This window comes from Physeter macrocephalus, chromosome 8 (genome assembly GCF_002837175.3).
Source record: "Physeter macrocephalus isolate SW-GA chromosome 8, ASM283717v5, whole genome shotgun sequence".
NCBI lineage: Eukaryota > Metazoa > Chordata > Mammalia > Artiodactyla > Physeteridae > Physeter > Physeter macrocephalus.
This window is the reverse complement of record NC_041221.1, coordinates 34,144,899-34,167,080: the sequence shown is the minus strand read 5'-3', so window position 1 is coordinate 34,167,080 and position 22,182 is coordinate 34,144,899. Positions and strand designations below refer to the sequence as shown.

Below are 22,182 nucleotides of genomic sequence, written 5' to 3'. Positions count from 1 at the left end.
ATGAAGAGGTCATAAATTCAACAGAATCCAATTATGTTTTCAATGTATTTCTAGTAAATTTGTTTATTTAATACCCTAAATGCAAAAAAATACATAGAATATAAACCTGTCACGCTGGAAGTGGTGTTTGACAGAAAATAATTAAGTAGCATATTATTTTTTATTGTATGTTGAGAATAGTACCTGGTGCATGGTGTGGACCACTGAACATTTCTTGACTGAAAGAAGAAATGAACGAATCAACAGATCAATGCCTACTTTAGCTGAAATCATGAGATAGGCAGGCTCAGTTCTATTACCACCATTTTGTATGAGAATGACTTTCAGTATCCATAAGAATGATTTTAACATGATTGGGCTTCAATTCTTTCATTGTGAAATGCAGACATTGTGTCATTATTTCTACAATTCATCCCCATTGAGAATACTAATCTTAATGAAATCAAATAAAGTATATCACATTTTGCATGAGCAAACAGAAGTAGGCCATGTGTGGCTGCATTATGAAAGAAAGCTGGCTTGCTTTCTCTAGGCTCCAGAGCCCGCATCATGTGCATGGACTAGAACTTGGGGAGGAGAGATAATTAAAACTCTCAGAACTTCAACATTTGGAGCGGTTACATTGTCATCCTGGGTTTGAGTGTTAGAATAAACTCCAGGATGATGGCTACAGACAAGAAGACTACTCCAGTTTCTGTGGATGTCACTGACTGTATTATTTCCTTGTTTCACATCAAACATGCCCCCGCCACAACCTCCCACTCCTACCTCTTGGGTATTTAATGTTTAATAGTGTCAGGAACTGGTGTGCTATACAAGCACTGACCAAGGTAGTCTTTGGAGATGTATGTGCTGCAGACAATTAGTTGCATCTTCTTAATGAAGGGAGTATGAAGTCTCTCTTTTGCATTAGTTTGGTGAAAGCTGTGGACCAGTAAACAAAACAAGCTGATATAATGCTGTTTAATTGTGTTCTTATAAACTCATATAGAGGTAGCTCAAAAACTCTTAAATAACTTACATCAGAAACTGCTTTTTCACTAAACCAGAGTTAATCGCCACTGTAACTCAGTGAAAATAATTTTTTAATATCATGGATATTACTATGGATGAAACAAGTGTCATTATTCTTTCTATCCTGTGATCCTTTTGAGTTGGACAAAAGTGGAATTGAATGATGCATATTTGCTGTTTCTATAACTTATGGGAATACTTCTTAATTCACTCCTTTAACATTTGAGCTTAAAAATTATTAACCTAAAGAATTTAATATGCATTTGGAAAATATTTTTCTATATACGTAGCAAAAATGTATTCTGCATTGAGCATATGGTGACCATTAGATAAAAGTTTATTAAATTTGTTACTACTTACTTTCTAGAAGATATAATACTTTTTTCTTCAAATATAGCCTCAGAGTAAAACAACCCACTGCTTTTCAGCTGCAATATTTATACCTAGAATTGGGCATTATTCAATATCTGTAGACTTTACCTGTATAACACGTGTGTGATGAAGTGATAATGAAGATCTAGGTAAGTGATTTCTGGGGGAAAAAAATCATTACCTAGAAGAGGGGAGGGAAGAGGGGAATTGACTCTTGCAACTGTTCATTCTTACATCATTAAGGAGGACATACTTTTGATGAATCCTTAATGTAGGTCCCCAATGCCTACCAATGCTTATTTGTCTAATAATTATTAAAGATGCTGCAAATATTGTTGTTGATGATGATGAAAATGATGATGATGGATGATGTTGAATAACATCAGTTATCATTCTTGACAGCTTAGAAATGTTTGCCTACTTTCAGGAATTCCCTGGTAGTCCAGTGGTTAGGGCTCTGAGTTTCCACTGCAGAGGACACAGGTTCAATCCTTGGTCAGGAAACTAAGATCCCGCAAGCTGTGAGGCCAAAAAAAAAAAAAAGTTTCCCTACTTTCCTTCTAGTAGTGTCTTCCCCTGGGAAAGGCTGTTGTAATAAAACATATGCTTTATCTGTTGATATAACTAGGATCCACCAAAACATCTTAAGATAAAGCATTTGGCATTGAATGTCTACTGAAAGTTATGATTTCTTACTTTTTCAACATTCTAACACTTCACGTACCAAAAAAGTAGAGGTGAAGAGATGGTTCATTCTCTTAGCTTTTAGAGCAAACCTTTAAGATTGAGTTTGTTCCTGGTTGGCACAGTCTTAAGAAAAAAGCCTGAGTGAGTAAATGGAGCAATCTTGCATTCCCCAAAATGACAGTTACATTGGATGCCTCCAAGAGATGAAGAGTGTTCTGTCCACTGTATAACTTCGGATGCACATTTCACTCCCTTTATGCTCAGTAGGCATTTCCTTCCTTCATCAGTAGCATATTATTTTATTTATACTGAGTTTGATAATTTTGATTCTACTTTGTTCTCAATTCAGAATAGTAACACTGAATGGACATTAAGAAGAGATACTCATTTTACAAGTTCTTAGAGGAAGACTTAACTATGACTATGAATATGTAAGACAAAACTGCTGAAAAAAATCTCCCGTCAACTTCTCTTAGTACGTAAATAATATGGCCAAGTGTCAAGAGATGAGAAAGCTACAGATAATTTGGATTGTCTTTGAAGTTTTCCTATGTCAGTGAACAGAGAATAATTCAGTCTTGAGGCATAAAGGTGCTTCTCTAGCTAGAATTGCAATTATTTTCGGTCCCTCATTTTCTCAAATATTCTGTCCTAATTAAAGGCTTCCTAAATGAGTATGTAATTATTGATTTTTAAACGGCAATTGCAAATTACTTACACCCTCTAAAGTTCAGTAAGCCTTTAAACCTTTTAGCTCTTCTATTGATATCCTAATCATGCAATTAAAGCATCTACAGTAAGCAGATGAGCTAATGCAAGCGGTGTCATGTTTTCTTTGGTGTACAAATCAATAAAGCTATTGTGATGACTTTCAGGTCAATGACCTAGCTACTGGAAATGGACACAGCTTTAAAAATAGATATTTAAAATAAGTATCATTTGCACTAACAGCTAATATTGTTGCTCAACATTTTGGTTATAATAGTTCAGTTATTCTCAGTGACTTCATATACTCACAGAATTAAGGAATGCCATATTCCAAAGGAAAATGGAGTCCAGAAGATAAAAGACATGACCTTGAGCTCTATAAAACAAAGATGTTAGAATCATATGGTTTTATTTTCCAGGTGCTTATGTGCTCCAGGTCAAGGCCACGGATGCAGATGACCCAACCTATGGAAACAGTGCCAGAGTCGTTTACAGCATTCTCCAGGGACAGCCTTATTTCTCTATTGATCCCAAGACAGGTAAATTTTTTATTAGAGACAACATTGTCACCTCCCTTTCCCATTCTAACACTGCAATAAAGATTCAATGCGCTCCCCATCTAGCAAAGGAAGATAGGATCTTACCTTGCTGCTGCAGAGCTATTTCTTTCAGATTGAACTTGGTATAAATATAAACCTTTTTACACATATATGCCAAGTCCAAATTTGTTAGTTAGGAATTCTTTGTATGATTTACTTTAAATTTTCCAAAGTCTAGGAATATTGGGTTTTTTTTTTTGTTTCTTCTAGCTAAAATAGCTTTTTATTTCAGTTTTTCTTGGTTGGGTTCAATTATATTCAGTTTGGGGCCTAATCAACCCAAGATTATGGCGTTTCTATTGCTATCTTTATCAAGGGTTATGGATGGTGACTTTGGAAAAATATAGACTTATGCTTCTAGTAGGGGAAAGAAGAGGGCTGACAAACTTGAAACTCCAAGATCACTAATTCTTCTGGTCTATGTTTTTGAAGCCAGTCTCATTTTTAAGTCAAACCGTTGAAATTCCAGTTTTCAAAGCCCCATATAAGAATCTATGGAAAGTATAGAAAGGGCAGGAAAACATGCAGGACGATTTTGTATTCCCTTTAAAATGAAACGAGTTCCCCCTGTTTCTAGAGAATCTGTTTTTGAGTGCAGATGGTTTTTAAGGAGCTCCAGTCAAGCTAACCAGTGATCAAAGCAGGTGCTCAGCGTTACAGTTAAAGCAGAAACTCCATAATGGCAGTTGTTTTATTCAACTCTTATACAATACATAACAGGTTGCATATTAAATTCAATACTGTTTATCACATCGGTTTAAAGTAATGGAATAAACTGTTAACTTACTGGACTAATAAGTTACTTTTAAAAATTGTAAATAGATCTTTAAAGAGCTACATTGATTTGAAAGGTATTCGTTTCTGACACTATACATGCAAATGGGTTAAACATTTCAAAATTTATACTTCCTCAGAAGTGTGTGGAAACTGGAATACCAATTAGATATAGGTTAATTAATAATTAACCATGGATGGATGTTGCTTGGAAACATAAGGTCAATTAAGTGAAAATAAAGAACCAGCAAATTTTCTGTCAGCTAAACCTGCCATTCTGTCTGTCCTCACTTCTCACCCTTTTCATCAAGCCAACAGGGGGCCAGAAACGATCAAAAAATGAAGGGAATAAGGCTGGGAGCTGCTCCCTTTTGTACACTTAAAAAGGAACAGATTGTAGTAAGGACAACATTAGTCCTTTAAGAAGGGAACTTCAGTGCTGAAGAAAATACAGAAAGGTTCAGGACAAAGAAGCTCTTTTGGTTTGGAAGTAGGATCAGAGATCAAAAACCAGGGGGTCGGGCTTCCCTGGTGGCGCAGTGGTGGAGAGTCCGCCTGCCGATGCAGGGGACACGGGTTCGTGCCCCGGTCCGGGAAGATCCCACATGCCGCGGAGCGGCTGGGCCCGTGAGCCATGGACGCTGAGCCTGCGCGTCCGGAGCCTGTGCTCCGCAGCAGGAGAGGCTGCAGCAGTGAGAGGCCCGCGTACCGCAAAAAAAAAAAAAAAGCCAGGGGGTCAAATGTTAAGACTGAGTGTGTAATGGGGAGATTACACCTAAAATGTAAGTTATTTTCCAGAAGTAGGCAGTGAAGACAGGAGAAGAACATGTTTGGCAATATAGGTATTCAGGAAGTTTTGTGGTGGCTACTGTTGTTTACCTTTGGGAAAGTCATATATTTGTGGAAAAAAGGGAAAATTGTTGATAAAACAAGTTTGGGGAAGTTTTCAATGAAGTTTATGATGGTACAAAGCTCCAGAGGAATTAGGATGGTTTGTGCAATAGGCCAAATGTATAGACAAACAATGAGATTATCTAAGATACTATATGTCTTTTTATCAAATGGGAACATTATGGGTTATTTTTTCATATACAGTTACATTTTCCAAATTTACCATAACTGAGAATCTAACAGAAATAGAAGTAAGGACAATATCTGTCTCCTAGATCACTTCAGCCTCTGAGAAGCACTTCTCACAGACAGAAAGGATGGGAGAAAAAGAAAGGAAGGTGTCCAGAGACTGGTGAGGAGGGAGGTTTTTAGTATTAGGCTACGCTTACTGAGTTGCAGTGATTAATTCTATAGAGTAGATGAGTTTATACACTCAGAATAAACGTAGCAGAAGAAGGATCAAAGATTTAATATTGGAAAAATAACTATAGACGGAGACCATACCTAACTGAAAAAGCAAGATAAAAATCATACAAAGGTGAATCGAAGCATAAAGTGTGGGTACAGAATAGAATTGTTTTGGCCAAATTAATACTGGACAGACAACAATTATATGAAGGGTTTACTTGCCCTCTCCTTGACTTTACTTGCTCAATATCAACTTTAGGTAAATTCTAACGCCTTCAGAAAGTATCATTTTACAGAAGAGTATGTATATTCATAATATGTCTTTTCTAATTGTGTATTTATATTTTCTTACCATGCTTATTATTTAGAACTGAAGGTGAAACAATTCTGGCATGAACTATGGAATAGATTTTTTGAAGTATTGATTTTCACTGGAGACAAAAGTCTTGATGCTAACAATGCCCCAGACCACTAGACAGGAAAAGAGTGGATGGTGAGGCACTTCATTAATCGAATGATAACTAGTTCTTCATGCACAGAAACCATTAAGAAGACTTTTTGTCAAATTTATCACCTTGTGGTAGATAAGAATAAATCAAAACTCAAGGATAATTGCAATTTCTCAGAAATAGCCCCCATTGGTTCCAGCCATATAGCTTCCTTTTATGATTCCTTTTGCTGTTATTAAATAAAATGCATGAAAAACTAATATTATCTAAAATTTTCCACATTTGAGTGTAGAAACCAGTTTAAAATAATTTCTAAAGGAAGAGTCTCATCAAAACTTCTGGTGCCTAAGTATTTATGAAGAGATAAATATAACTATTTAGTATTCGTTTGGAATGAGAACATTTTTTAAAATGTTTTCATTGACATTGCTGTTTGACGAACATTCCTAGCCTCTCTATCCAAGGTATAAATATGGCAGGTTTATTTATAAATAATATAAATTGATGCATTCTATGAAATAAGCCCCGAATTGACTTTAAAATTGGCTAATTTGGCAATTATTTGGCTTACCTAAGAGAATGTTTGCTGTAACCTAAAATCTGCATGCATTCATGTATATGCCTCAAATGTTTATTAAATATTTAAAAAAACAGAAATGTAGATACATTTATAAAACATTAAATAACATGAACCTTATTATACTTAATGTTTATAAGACACTAAAATATTTGTCATATTGACATATTATATTATATATATTTTACACTTAATATTTATGACACATTAGAAAAACACTTATAATCTATAAAATGTTAAAGAGGCATTGTAATATTTGATTTGAGGCATGAAATTGAGATGCTAAATATTTCCAGAGCGTTGATAATAGAATTATTTCATTTAGGAAAACAAACATTATTATAAACGATTGATCTCATGACTTAATTTACATTTAAAATTCATTTAAAGTATTTGAATTTTTCCCTAAACGATTTTAAAATCTAGTCTGGGGCTTCCCTGGGTGGCGCAGTGGTTGAGAGTCCGCCTGCCGATGAAGGGGACACGGGTTCGTGCCCCGGTCTGGGGGGATCCCACATGCCGCGGAGCGGCTGGGCCCGTGAGCCATGGCCGCTGAGCCTGCGCGTCCGGAGCCTGTGCTCTGCAACGGGAGAGGCCACAACAGTGAGAGGCCCGCATACCGCAAAAAAAAAAAAAAAATCTAGTCTGAGTTGGATAACTAGATATTGCTATTTGGTGTATCATGTGGTGATGATATGTTGATTTTTCTAAATAATCTGAGCTCTACCTGAGAAAGCATTATATTGATAATACTATTTTATCTCAACATTTAAAAAAAATCTATAAACTTTAAATTGTTCTGTCATGGTAAAATATATATAACAGAAATTTTGCTATTTTAACCATTTTAAGTGTACTATTCAGGGGCATTACGTACGTTCACATTGTGTAACCATCACCACCATCCATCTCCAGAACTTTTTCATCAGTGCCTTTTTGTTTATGTGCACTGTCAAAAGTGCATATTTATAAGTCTTTATGTTATGTATTTACATGTGCATTTTTAAGATTCATATGAAAACAATTGAATGAGAATGGGATTGCATGCATGAGTTACTTTCTTTTATTCTTTTATCCACTATCCTGATATTTCATGCTCTATGATTCTGTCCTAGCTTCTGTTTGGGAAATCTGATGAAGTGCTAAGAGAACTGACACTTTCTCAAGATTTTTAGTTCGATTATCACCTCTTGATTAGAGATGATTATCTTCAAGCTTACTTCCCAAATAAAACATCATCCACCCTGACTGATATTTATTCTTTTCAGTCTTTAAAAAAAATGTGTTAGTGTTTTAAAGCCCCATAGTAAAATTAAAGCATTTATATTTTGAGCTAATTCTTTATATAAACTACTGTGTACATATTTACAATGTTTTATGGCCTGAGCATGCCTTTGACTTTACTTCAGAGAAAAGTCTTACAGGATTTAGAGTCAGTGCTGGTCAGATAAAGACAGAAGCTCTTTTTTTCTTCAAGAGTGAAATAGGAAATAGACAATTATTAAGATTAAACGACACGTGCCGTTACCACTTTTGTAATATTTTACATATATGCAGTAAAATTACATGACTAAAAATGTACCGCAGACAATGGTTTCCTTGTATTCTGCCTTGTCACACTTCACGAGGACTCTGTGTGAACTCCACTTGCCTTATTTTAGAAACCATGGAATGCACACATCTGCAGATGGAACTAACACTATTTGGTCTTGAAAGGAAAATACTCCAGGGGGGTGTGACACATGCCTTTCGGAAGTCGTAGAGCTGTCATGTAGAAGAGGAGCTAGCTGTATTCTCTGCTGCTCCAGAGGGCTATCAATGGCATGAATTACAGGAAGAAAGAATTTTGGTTTCATTAAGAAAAAAAGATGTTAATGATTGTCCATAAATAAGAGGGGCAGGCACCTCATGAGATTGTGAGCTTTATATTACTGGAAGAGTTGAAGCAGGTAATGAGTGATAAGCCAGTGGTGCTGGATTTGGGTATGGATTTCCTGGATTTGGGTAAATTGATGCACATTTATTTATAACCAATGATCTGGCAGGTCCTGTGCTACCAGGATACTGAGATGCATCAAGCCGATCCTCAAATAGATCCCCAGCTACTCGGGGGAAGACATCAGGTCCTCAGAAGATTACATTTGGGTTTTCTAGGATACCACTCTATGATACACAGTATGACTACTGGGCACTAGATATAGACTCACAAGAGCGGGGAAACTCCTGAGAAAAGAACTTTTGGGGAAGTGACTTCTAAATCTTAAAGAATAGTTAATCTTAAAGAATAGTTAAGGCATGTTACAGGTGCAAAGTCGGACCATACTGTCTTTAAATTTTCTTCCTACCCAAGATAACCTGATAACTCTTCTTGTCCTCAAGATACATTATTGGCAACAGTTTTTAAAAAATTATACACTTTATCTGTGTAGTCATGAACACCTTATTTTTAATAAAGCTTAAGAATGTACTAGCTTTTAAAAAAAATCTATTACAGAAGCAGTAGGAAACTAATTCAGTATAGAATTTTAGTTAGAATGACCAATACAGTCCTATGAAGATGACTTTGATGAGAGATATGAAGGAAGTAGAGCAGCTGTTTATGGTTACGTCTTGGAAAAAACATTTCCAGCAGAGGGAAGAGAGGGTACAAAACTATAGTGAACAGAGGAGGGAGTTGTGGAAGATAAGATCAGAGAGTTAAGATCAGGGAGAGGGAAGATGGAGATTATGTGAGGTCTTTAATCTGAGCGACCTGGACAATCTCTGAGGATTTCTGATTGGAGGGGCTCTGTGACTGCTTCTTGCTCAGACCTAACCACTGTGACTGCTCTTTAGAGAACAGACTAGTGGTCTAGGTCTCCTCTGGACTCTAATCCTCAGTGAATGGAGAATGCAGCCATTCATCCATTGTTCATTCTACCTTTCTGTATCTATCTCTACCTATCTCTATCTATCCATCCATCCATCTACCTGATCTATCTGAATAGTCTCAAATTAATAATTAGCATTTCCCCAGCTTTATTGAGATATAATTGGCATATAGCACTGTGTAAGTAAGTGGTATACAACGTGTTGATTTGATACACTTATATATTGCAAAATGATCACCATCATAGTGTTAGCCACACCTCCATCAGGTCACATAATTACCATTTCCTTCCCACGGTAAGAACTTTTAAGAACTACTCTCTTAGCAACTTTCCAGTATATAATACAGTAATATTAACTGTAATCACCATGATATACATTCTATCCTTATAACCTATCCACCTTATAACTGTAAGTTTGTGCCTTTTGACCAGAATCTCCCCATTTCCCCCACCCCACCGCCCCTGGTAGCCACCAACCTACTCTGTTTCTATAAGTTCAGCTGTTTCAGAGTCTACATATAAATGATATCATAGACTTTTTGTCTTTCTCTGTCTGACTTATTTCATTTAACATAACGTCCTCAAGTTTCATCTATGTTGTTGCAAATGGCAGGATTTTTTTTTCATTCTCATGTCTTAATTATTGAATTCTATTACACCATTTTTATCCAATCATCTGTTGATGGACACTTCTGTTGTTTTCATGTCTTGGCTATTCTGAATAATGCTGCAATGAACATGGAGCACAGGTATCTCTTCAAGATCTTGTTTTCACTTTCTCTTGATACATACTCAGAAGTGGAATTGCTGGATCATATGGTAGCTCTATTTGTTACTTTTTGTTAAGTAACCTCCATACTGTTTTCCATAGTGGCTATACCAATTTACATCCCTACTAACAGTGCACAAGGGTTCTCTTTGCTCCACATCCTTGCCAAGACTTTTTTATCTCTTGCTCTTAACTTATTGATAACAGCCATACTAAAAATCATGAGGTGATATGTATCTCATTGTAATTTTGATGTATGTACATTTCCCTGACGATTATTGATGTCAAGCACTTTTTCATGTAACTACTGGCCATTTGTATGACTTCTCTGGAAAAATCTCTATTCGGTTTCTCTGCCCATTTTTAAGTAAGATTTGTTTTGTTTGTTATTGAGTTGCATGAGTTCTTTTATGTTATGGATATTAACTCCTTATCAGATATCTGATTTGCAAATAGTTTATCCCATTCCATAGGTTGTCTTTTCATTTTTGTCTATTATTCCTTTTGCTATGCAGAAGCTTTTTAGTTTGATGTAGTCTTACTCGTTGATTTTCAAGATGACTTCCCAGAGAGTTTATTTATCTTTGAAAACCACTATCTCACTTCTCTCCCACTCTGTGGTCTTATTTTATACCACCCCTCCCAACAGTGGTATGCTGCAGCCACATCGACTTCCAAGTTCTATTCTTGTATACTTTGAAGAAGTAGTGCTCTCCTCCTTTTCATCCCTGGGATACTCCTCCCTGGGTTCTTTCTACGTCGGCCTCTTCCACTTCTCTGGGATTGCAGTCTTTCCTCAGAGAGGACATTTCTGATACTACCTTCAAGAGGACTTTCTTTCATTTTCCTCATAACACCAATCACAATCTGAAATTAGCTTAATCATTTAAGAGTTTCTTTATGACCTCCTCACCACTTTACAGGAACACATACCCATTAAATGCACATACCATGAAGGAACCTTATACAGAGACTCTATCAATTATTTTCCCAGATGAAAACAGTTGATACCCAGTTGGGCAATTTGATATTAGTTTAATAAAAGGACTCTTTATTAAAGTGCAAGCAGATTGTAGGGAAACCAGAAGGGATAAGGCCAAATCTGGAGAAGAAATAAGAAGTGGATGCAGTTACCACACTGGGGTTGAAGGAATGAGGGTGTTCTAGAGACACAGGCAGAGACCACGGCAGGAGAGAGTGTGGAATGGAATGTGGGGGATCCATGGAAAGAAAAACCCAACCTCATTCTCCTTCTACCATCTAATCTCCTGTCAATTGGCCCAGGGCAAGAAACCAGAGAGCAGACAGAAGTCTAGAAATGTATATATAGTGGAATTGGAGGGGCAGATGGAAGTGTCTTCACCATTTATACCCTTAAAGCTAAGAACAGTGCCTGAATGAAACATATATTTTAGTACAAGTGTTGACTGAATCTACTGTCCCATGTTTCAATCCTGCAGTTCAGCACTCAATTCAAGAAAAAACTCAGATAAAACCAAATCCTCGATTATCACATGTAATATTTCATGATTTGTCATATATAGTATTGCATTATTTTCATCTCAAAAAGTTTTCATCAGCATATCTAACCCATTTTTACAAAATAAGCTGAGATCCACCAAAGCTAAGGGACTTGCCTGTAACACCAAGGTGATTGCAAAGGGAGAATATATCCCCTGGCAGGTTAGTATCCTTTGGTACTATAAGGTTTTATAACCTTAATTTAAGGTTATAACTCTCTCAACCATATATTTCCATTCATATTGGCAGAAATAAAATCTATTTTTCTCATTCTTAATTTTGCTCTAATTATCTAGCATATGTTGGAAAGTTCATCAGGTACAAGACCATACCAGTATTCAATGTAAACTTGCTTATCTACTCTTTTTTTTTCCAAAAAATAGGATTTATTTCATAATTATTTCAAATTAATTAAAGTTTGTGTTATCACTACTGTGGGGTATCTGTGGAGTATTTATACTGTTTTATAAAATGCACGTTTTTTCTTTTAAATCTTAAACTATTATCATACAAGGTTGTTGCTGTATCTTTATATACAAATACTGAAAAATAGAGATGGATACTTGAACCTAAATCTAAGATCTGAAGTGACAGAATGTAGCATTTCCTTCAGCTGGTTACATTTTACTATGGAAGCACTTTAGTCCAGTCCTTTTCAAGTTTCCTCCTTGCTCAAGACCAGGCAATCCATCTTCATTTGTTTGGTTTTAAATGTTAGGAAGTATAGAAACAACCAGTGGCCATAAGAAGAGTAACTTTCTGAATAGGAGATTCCCCGCCCACCCCACCCCTCCAGGTTTTTTCAATAGACCACAGTATTTAAGGATTCTCTACTCACAGTGAATTTTGTTGTCTGCCTGATTCCCCAGATTCAACTCTAAAAAAATTCTAGAAATGCCGTATGTTGTTTCTCTGGGACAGTGGATCCTAATGAAAATGGTGGCGGGAAGGGGAAGCACATCATGGTCATCAGAGGAGATTTCCTTTGAAACGACATACACAAGCCTTTCCTCTCTAAATTCTAACATACAGTCTCCCAAAGGCAGCACTAAACTAAAAGGATGGCTGGAAGCGGGGGCTAGATCACCTATCAGACACAAAATGGAGGAGGAGTGCAGGGCAGTTAGGGGTATTGATGACAATTATATCAAATCATCAGAAAAAAACTCTAGTCTTAAATAAGTCTGACAATGCTTATTTGCTCTCTTTTTCATAGAATCAATGTTTTACATATGTATACATATATCATAAAATTTATATATCAAACTTATATTTGTAAATTATATTGAAAATTTTCATACCAGAAATTGAGTAGAGTAAGAAATATACTTACTGGAAATGAACTGAGTAAAGATAAATCTGGTCAACAACAGGAAAATACAGCATGAGTATGAATTAAACCCAGGCATTTATCTAGAAAATATAAATATTATAAGGCAGGCAGAAGTCATGTAGCTTAAGGCATGTAGGATCAGGCCACTGAAATGCAGAGATGAAGAATCTTAGTTAAGACCCTTGGAAATGAAACATCAGAAATCCAAGCTGAAGAAAAGGACAAACAGATTGAAGTAAAAGGGTGTCAGTAGCAGTGCATGAATAAAACAGCAGGAGCAAAAAATGGAACTTGCGTTTTTGCAAAAATTTCCTGCCAAGGGCCAAAAGAAATTTCAATTGCAGTTAAGTCTGAATTAGCGGAAGAACAGCATTAGGTAAGTATAGATAAAATACGGATGTATATTCAGTTTGTGCTTAGGATTCTATATTTTGTGTTGACAATTGATAATAAATTTGTTATTCATATGTGCCTTATTATTTAAGAAATAATATCAAAGACACACGGGTTTAAGACAAATTTTCTACAGTCTCGCCCTAAAATCATTAGGTATAGATTGGAATTTGTTATAAAATTTATTCACAATTTACCTGCAATAAATCCAGAAGGTTTTAGTTGTTACACTATGAATAAATATAAATATAAATTAGCTCTACACTCAAACACAAGAACAGAAAATGAGTAGGCTATGTAAATATGCACATATATCATGATTCACGATTATAAATTATTTATAGGGACTTCCCTGGAGGTCCAGTGGTTAAGACTTCACCTTCCAATGCAAGGGGTGCGGGTTCAATCCCGGGTTGGGGAGCTAAGATACCACATGTCTTGTGGCCAAAACACCAAAACATAAAACAGAAGTAATGTTGTAACAAATTCAATAAAGACTTTAAAAATGGTCCACATCAAAAATAAATGAATAAGTAAATAAATAAATAATTTATAGATTCCTTCCTTCATTTAGCCAGTCATTCCACTAGTCAGATGGTCAAACACATTCTTATTGAGTTTTTTCTAAATGACAAGCACTCCATTAGAGTTTGTAGTATAGTAACTTGGTGACAAGAGAGACAAAAATCCCTGCAATGGCAAAGCTTAATAAGATGTAAGTAAAAAAACCTGTGGCTAATATAAGTAAGAGGAATCCTGAAAGACAAAATAAAATACACAAAAGAGATATTTAAGTGTTCAAAGAAGGAAAATAATATATATGTACCCCCCAAAATAGATAAGAATGAAGAAGAAGATGTCATTCTTTAGAAATCTCGCCTTCAGTGTAACCACTTAATTTTTTTACTATATATCTAAAATGTATATTGTCTAACAATTTAATTCTTTTTTAAAGGTAGGAACATTCTGTATAAATTATGTCTAACTTGGTTGACTTAGTGAATGATGACCATCTTTTAGAGCCAATACATTGTTCCTTAACCATATTCCACAATGCTGCACAGCATTTCACTATATGGCTATTACCACAATATATTTAATTATATCCTAACCATTGGATGTTTTGAGTGTCTCACTTTTTAATACACAGAATATTTGTTAGCATGTTTTTTTGCTAATGAATCTAGATAGAATCATTTTCTTGTTGTGGACTATTTTATTTTGGAAAACTCACCATTTGTGATATTTATCTTTTATTTTTTTCCCCCCTTAAGGTGTTATTAGAACAGCTTTGCCAAACATGGACAGGGAAGTCAAAGAACAATACCAAGTCCTCATCCAAGCCAAGGATATGGGCGGACAACTGGGAGGGTTAGCTGGAACGACAATAGTCAACATCACCCTAACAGATGTCAATGACAATCCACCTCGATTCCCAAAAAGTATGTTCTTTCCTGTTAAGTCGAAATCAGTGCAGCTTTTTAAAAAATGTCTTACATTTCATTGAATTTTACAGGAATTGTAATAATTTTCCAGACACATTTTGTCTTTAGGAAGCAGAAGCTGAAAATGTCCTCAGAATTACATTTTTCCATTAGAATCATGCATAGTGTGATTTTAATAGAAAAAAATATAAATGAATCAATAATTGTATGAATCATGTTATCAATTCTTATAAAAGTAAAATATTCACAATAGGTTGTGATCTTGTCTAATTTCTTACTAGTTGAAAAAGTAATATAAATATGAAAAGTACAATGTAATTTAAGATTTATGACATATATGCCACTGTACTATTTGTTATATCATAAATAAGCATAAAATTTTCTGCCTTCACTTTATCAATTATATGTGTTGAATCATTTCTGTACACTTCCCTGGAGATATCAGATGACATTGCAGTGATGCTATTTCTCTACTTTAGTTGTATTTTATTTTAGTTTTGCAGTAGGTGAAAATTGCTACACTTTCTATGATAATAGAATAATTCACACCTATATCTTCTCTGTAACTCTATATTTCTTATTGAAAATGATACTTCTCACTTGTGTTACATCCAGTTTTCTTTTGCAGTATTACATTTAACACCAGTAAGTACCTGTTCGATTATGTACCTGGTACATTTTCAAGGTTTATAGTTCAGTGTTCCTAGGATTTAGAATACAGAAACTGTTTCTTCCATTGCTTATATAAGTAATTTGATGAAGTCACTAGACACTCATTTGCATGAGCAGTTTTAAAAAACAAAACAAAGCAAATCATTTTCTCCTTCTAACTCCAGGAGAGTTTGAGTTTATCTACTAAAGTATAAAACAATGAGAATATTTAACTAAATGGATATTTTATTCCTTTAGCTGTGTGGTTTTACATAATTTACTACTTTGTCATTTTTTTCTTAAAATTATCAACCTATATTTTCTTATGGAAATACCCTTACTTAGTGATCAGGAAGTCAGAGTACTGAACAAATGTTATAAAAGTGGCAATTAGAAATCATCAAACTTTAGCAACTGGGATGTATATGACAAATGGCTAGTAAATAATAGGTTATGACTAATAACACAGAGTCCTAGAGCAACACTTTCCTTGCTTTCTATTCAGGGAAACTAAAAATATAAATAAATATTTCAAAGGAGAAAGAAATAATGCATTTGATTCTCTAGAATATGGCATTAATAAAGAACATGTTCCCACCTCAAAAAGACTGATTTTTAACAATTTTACTGCTTATATGTGGCAACCTGTAATAGCTAATAGAGGAGACTAGTTTGAAAGATTGTTCTACTTTTACATAAAAAGTGACATTGTACATTTGAATTCTGTTTTGGATTTGTGCATAAAAAATATGTTCAGTTTAGAGTATAAGAAATAGCAGAGATCTTCCTAGGTAGTGTCAGTATTCTTATTCACAAGGGTGATAGTGAGGTTTTTCAGATGAAGAGTATAAAACTCAACCAGTGGAAGGAAACAACTTCTGGGTATGGATGAAGGGTAATTTGCAAAAGTTTGAACAGCCATCCAGACAAATAGGCTGGAGTGCAACAAAGAAATGAAAATATCTTAATGGGAGAAAAACTAGAGTATGGTTAGGGAACCAAGATGGCATGCTCAGGTACCAGGGAGACAGGAAGATCAATTCCAGATCTTATCTAGTGAAAAGAATCTGTACAAAGCAGCAGGCTTGTTTGGAATTTATTCGAAGTTGAATCTGTAGATCTAAGCGTAACTAGATGAGACCCACTAGGAAAGATTATGGGGTTAAGGGCATTTGAACTTTTAGAGCATTTTCATGCTGTGTCAGGAACTTTATCATTTTCGTATTTCCTTTCCTTAGAAACACTCTGAGATCTTTATTTTCCACATTTTACTGTTAAGAAAACTGAGACTTAGATTAACTTGCCCAAGATCAACAAAACTGGCAAAGGCTTTTTTTTGATTCTAAAGTTCAAGTTTCTTCTAGTTTAACATATGGAAATGAAAAGATATTCTTTTCTTTTACGTGTCACCCTGAAACCATATATTTTAGACACATCTGCAAAAATGTCATATGACATAGGCTGAATTGTCATCATAAACAGAAATGAGAGGATAGAAGGAATATACCAAATAGATCACTGTGATCTAATTATTTTCTTCTTGTGTTACATGCATATTTGAACTATAGACTGAAAGTATAATAGGTGAGAGATATTTTTGAATCATCAGAAAGAAGAGAGTTTTCACATTTTTCATGAATAAAAAATTAATCCCCTTGAAATCTTACATGCCTTTGTGTCAAGCCCTTTTTACTGTACTGTCATTTTGAATTATCTCCTTCAGAGGGAAAAGACAGAATACATTTATAAACAGAAAAGCCACCTCTTTAGAAGCCAGTGCTCTTTCTGCAGGAATATTTCTCAAATGGATCAATTAAACTGAAAATATGAAATGACAAACTGAAATAATAACTTTTGAATGTAAAAGTCAAGAAAACAAATATTTCATACATAATATAACTTAACAAGAGAATTTCCCACAGCTAGCTATATTTGTTCCTGTCTGTTAAGCAATTATGCTGAAAAAAAAAATCTTCCTTCAGATGAACTTCATAGAGCTACATTTTTTTCATTGCTTAAAAATGCACAAGATAATTTCTTTTTTTGTTAGTTTGTTTTTTGTGGTACGCGGGCCTCTCACTGTTGTGGCCTCTCCTGTTGCGGAGCACAGGCTCCGGACGCGCAGGCTCAGCGGCCACGGCTCACGGGCCCAGCCGCTCCGCGGCATGTGGCATCTTCCCGGACCGGGGCACGAACCCGTCTCCCCTTCATCGGCAGGCGGACTCTCAACCACTGCGCCACCAGGGAAGCCCCACAAGATAATTTCTTAAAATTTACTAATCATAATTCGTTTTGGCTTTGTGTGTGTACATATGCATGTGTGACATTATTAAGCACCCATTTCCATCCATTTCCTTCTATAAATCTGTTAGAAATGAAAATAAAATTAAATGTCATGGCCATTTGTAGGATGCAAGTGTAAATAGTTTGCTGTTTTACTGTTGCAAAATAGATGGTTCCTGAGGCATCAGAATTTCCTGCCAATTTCATTTGATAATGGTGACAGTGATATTTACTAATAAGTGACCATGTGTCATGCATTATGCAAAATGATTTGCATACCCATTTAGCTTTACAATGACTGTATAGTATTTTCTCAATTTTAGAAATAAAAGAACAAGAGTATATTATTAATAAACGTTAAGTAACTTGTCCAAGATCACACAGCTCCTAGGTAGGAGAACCCAAGACCTAATCTTATGAAGGGACTTCAGAACTTTTTATCACTTTCCCTCTTAAAAGGCAATTTGCCTTTAATGCCTGTGTTTTGCCCCAAAAGTCCTACAGAGAGAACTGTTCACAAACAAAGGAGGGAATACTGTTTCAGAAATAGAAATAATACCAGGCATGTTAAAAGAGCTCTACCTGCAGTCATATAAAAACAAAATATTTTCTTTGTAAAATCTTTTACATATAGTCATATAGCTTCCATCTATGATAATCGAGGACATCCGTAGAGGATTTCCATCTGTCAAAATAAGCTACAGCAAAATGCTGATGGTTTCCATTACTTGAATTTTAAATGACAAAACCATCTAACAAGCTGATCTAAATTATACATTATGAGATCAAATCAATTAAGTGATGTGGTTAATTCACATTAGGCAAAATACTTCTCTCACTTGTCTCTTCTGTGTAATAGTTTTGTAATGAATAAGAAAACAACTTAGGTGAAATAAAGCCCTTCATAGTTTACATAAAAAGGAATAATTTGTAGGAAACGTAAAGAAGTGTTTGCTTCTTCTTCCTTTCTTTTTCAATATAATAAGCATTTAAGAGAACTGTTTGTATGGCAAATGGATTCGAATGCAGAAAATAAGACATTAATATTTATTTTATGACAAATTCTTAGTCATAAATAAAATAGTATTTTAAAGTAAGTCTGTTTTTTGGGAATTCCCTGGCCCTCCAGTGGTTAGGGCTTCGAGCTTTCACTGCTGTGGCCCAGGTTCAATCCCTGGTTGGGGAACTAAGAAGATCCAGCAAACCAACTGCAGAGCGAGGCCTAAATAAATAAATTAATAAATAAATAAACAAAATAAAGTAAATCTGTTTTCATCAAATGCCTACCAAACATGTTTATATTGACTGTTTCTAGTTATAGGACAATTGATTCAGTTATAAGTCAATAAAATATTATTTGTACAATAGCTATTTCCTGAAACATATAATTGTATCTAATATTATACCTAGAACCATGAACCCAATTATACCCAGATGGGGCACAAAGTCTGTTTCCTCTTTGTTTACCATTTACCATCTTTATACCTGGAAAACTATAAGCTTTGATACTGAAATTTACTTGGTAAAACCATGTAATAAGTCATTCCAAATACAGAATTAAAGAGTAATTGAAATTTGACGGCTACTCAGATCCATCCTTAGAAAATGTACCGTCACGTTCTGCCAGGTGTCCAAAGTTTGATTGTCATGGGGATGACTGAGATTGACTACTAAAGATATAAGTTCATGTGTTAAGTTTATTTTTAGATATAATATTTGTACATATTTATATTTTTAAATTTATTTATATATATATAATTTGAGAATTCAAAACTTTATATAGATTTATATATTTATTTAAATAATATCATAGGAGAAAATTTTTCCTGGATTTTGAGTGCCCAAGATATGCCTGAATATGTAAATGTGTGTATGCTGAGAATCACTTCGGTTCTTTTCACAATCTTTCTGTGACTGTTAGGGAGTGAATTATGTACAAATCTCTCCTCCCAACTTATCTGGAGACTCTGGCCAAGGGCCTGCTTCCTACCTGCAGATCAAGTACAAATAACTGTCAACACCCTCAGCATGTTTCTAAATGATGCCTCTGAGGCAAAGGTGGAATTTCTGTTCTTATCACTGCCTCCAATATGCTATTTTAGGTGAAAGAATGAGAAAGAGAAGATGGTGGCAATTACTCTGAAAGAATACCAAAAGAGGCATGACTAAAATAATGGGTCTTATGTGAGCTCCACTACTATTTAAATGAGAATGACTACTTCAGCTTCACTCAAATATTTGAGGTTGGAAGGGTGGCGTGGACCAACTGGTCTGCAAAGTTAACTGTATAGATCAAATATAAGTTAAGGCTTTCCTTAATTGGAACTGGGTGTCGGTTTTAAATAGTAATAAAAAATTAATATATGAAGGTGTTAATGATATAAATTCATATTTGTTTATGTTTCTCAAACTTAGTACTGGTGCCAATTTAGCATCAACTTTAATACACAGTTTAATTCCCATAATTAAATTGTATTTAAGTAATTTCAAACACATAACACTCTTCTAGCATTCTCTGACAATTTAACCTTGTCTGTGGCTTTTAGGTCAGTGCCTCCCAAATATATGAATATGATGAAAAATTAGATAAGTTGATCTTTGATATTGTATGTATGTATGATATATGACAATTAGATATGTTCCTCATTTGGGAGGAAATGTTTAAAAAGCATTAAAAATCATCAATTTTAGGGGTTAAAAAATTATACAAAGCATTTATATTCAGGTATCTTCCAATTCTCACATAGAATGTGGGCATGAGTCATATCTGATGACTCTTATTTCTATTCTTGAAAAATAAGCCAAGACACATTATAAAACTGGCTTTTTACTAAGTGGAATAAACACTTCAAGTTTAATTCCCAAAGGGGCCTTTGTCTACTTCAATAAAAATAAATGAGAAATAACTATTTCCTGAAGATAAGGCATGCAAATGATAATCTGGGACTTATTCACCAGTGGCTCTCCCAGTGGTTCTCAAATTGTATTTGCCTTAGGAATTCCTTGGGATCCTATGTCCCAGTGACGGAAGTTCTGCTTCAATTGATGTAGCTTAGATCCAGAAATCTGAATTGTAGATAAGTGTTCCGGTAGATTGTGATATAGATAGTCTGCAGGGCACAATTTGAAAATCTGTGATGAAGGAGCAACTGTTGATTCTCTGAGAAGGCTTTTTCATTATTCATTAACTAGAGGTAATGAGTTAATTATTTTGTATCTCATGAGAATTTTTTGATTCATGCAAAATTCCACCTATTTGGGTGGAGACTGAGTATTAAAATGTAGTCATTTTAAACTAAGTATTTTGAAAGTTTATTTTTTTTTAACATATTAAGCACTCATATACAGTTGTATGTCTTGTTTAGAAGTTTTCCAAAGAGTTTACGGATGTCAGATACTGATGCTTTAAGGCTGAACTCAAACTGGATCAAAGTGAATACAATTTGAAGGCAAGCTCAGTGAAAAACTTTGCACTCCCAGTTCTCCAATGAGAAGGGATTAGTGAGTTTCACTAGACTCTATGTGGGCAGATGTAAGCAAATGAAAAATAACAGAAATAGAATGTTTAAATAATTTTTCATTGTTATAATTATCATTATTCACATCATATTGTGCTTTGCTAATGAGTATATGAGTCCTTTTAAAATAGTGCTGACACTTTTTGACTACTTATTTCATTCTGTTTCCCATGTGGCAAGGTATAAAAGATTGTAGCCTGGTTGCTCCATTGCCCCATTAGCAGACTCTCAGAAGAATTATGCTTATGAGCTGGATGGCTAGCGACCATCTTGAGGTGGCAATTATAATCATAATCCTATTTTAAACAATTTTTTCCAGAGTAAAGGATATATGCTATGATTGTTAATACCATTTCCCCAGTTTTCTTAAAATGCTTAAGTTTATTTTATTATTATTTCAGTCTTTGAAAATCACATTATAGTCAATTAAAATTTTCTGCCACACAAATGGGACCTAATGAAACTTAAAAGCTTTTGTACAGCAAAGGAAACCATAAACAAGACAAAAAGACGACCCTCAGAATGGGAGAAAATATTTGCCAATGAAGCAACTGACAAAGGATTAATCTCCAAAATATACAAGCAGCTCATGCAGCTCAATATCAAAAAAACAAACAACCCAATCCAAAAATGAGCAGAAGACCTAAATAGACATTTCTCCAAAGAAGATATACAGATTGCCAACAAACACATGAAAGAATTCTCAACATCATTAATCATTAAAGAAATGCAAATCAAAACTACAATGAGATATCTCACACTGGTCAGAATGGCCATCATCAAAAAATCTACAAACAATAAATGCTGGAGAGGGTGTGGAGGAAAGGGAACACTCTTGTACTGTTGGTGGGAATGTAAATTGATACGGCCACTATGGAGAACAGTATGGAGTTTCCTTAAAAAACTACAAATAGAACTAC

At 34.8% G+C, this 22,182-nt stretch overlaps 1 protein-coding gene across 4 annotated transcripts in view; it reads left to right on the top strand.

The window, feature by feature from the left end:
• The window catches only part of CDH12 (cadherin 12), a 403,417-nt gene that overhangs the window by 309,988 nt on the left and 71,247 nt on the right, over window positions 1-22,182 (top strand). For all 4 annotated transcript variants that reach the window (XM_024122919.1, XM_024122920.2, XM_007107776.3 and 1 more), the window contains 2 exons: window positions 3,201-3,320; window positions 14,640-14,807. In XM_024122919.1, coding sequence (XP_023978687.1) covers window positions 3,201-3,320; window positions 14,640-14,807 — 288 coding nt within the window. The remainder of the gene's footprint in view (window positions 1-3,200; window positions 3,321-14,639; window positions 14,808-22,182) is intronic.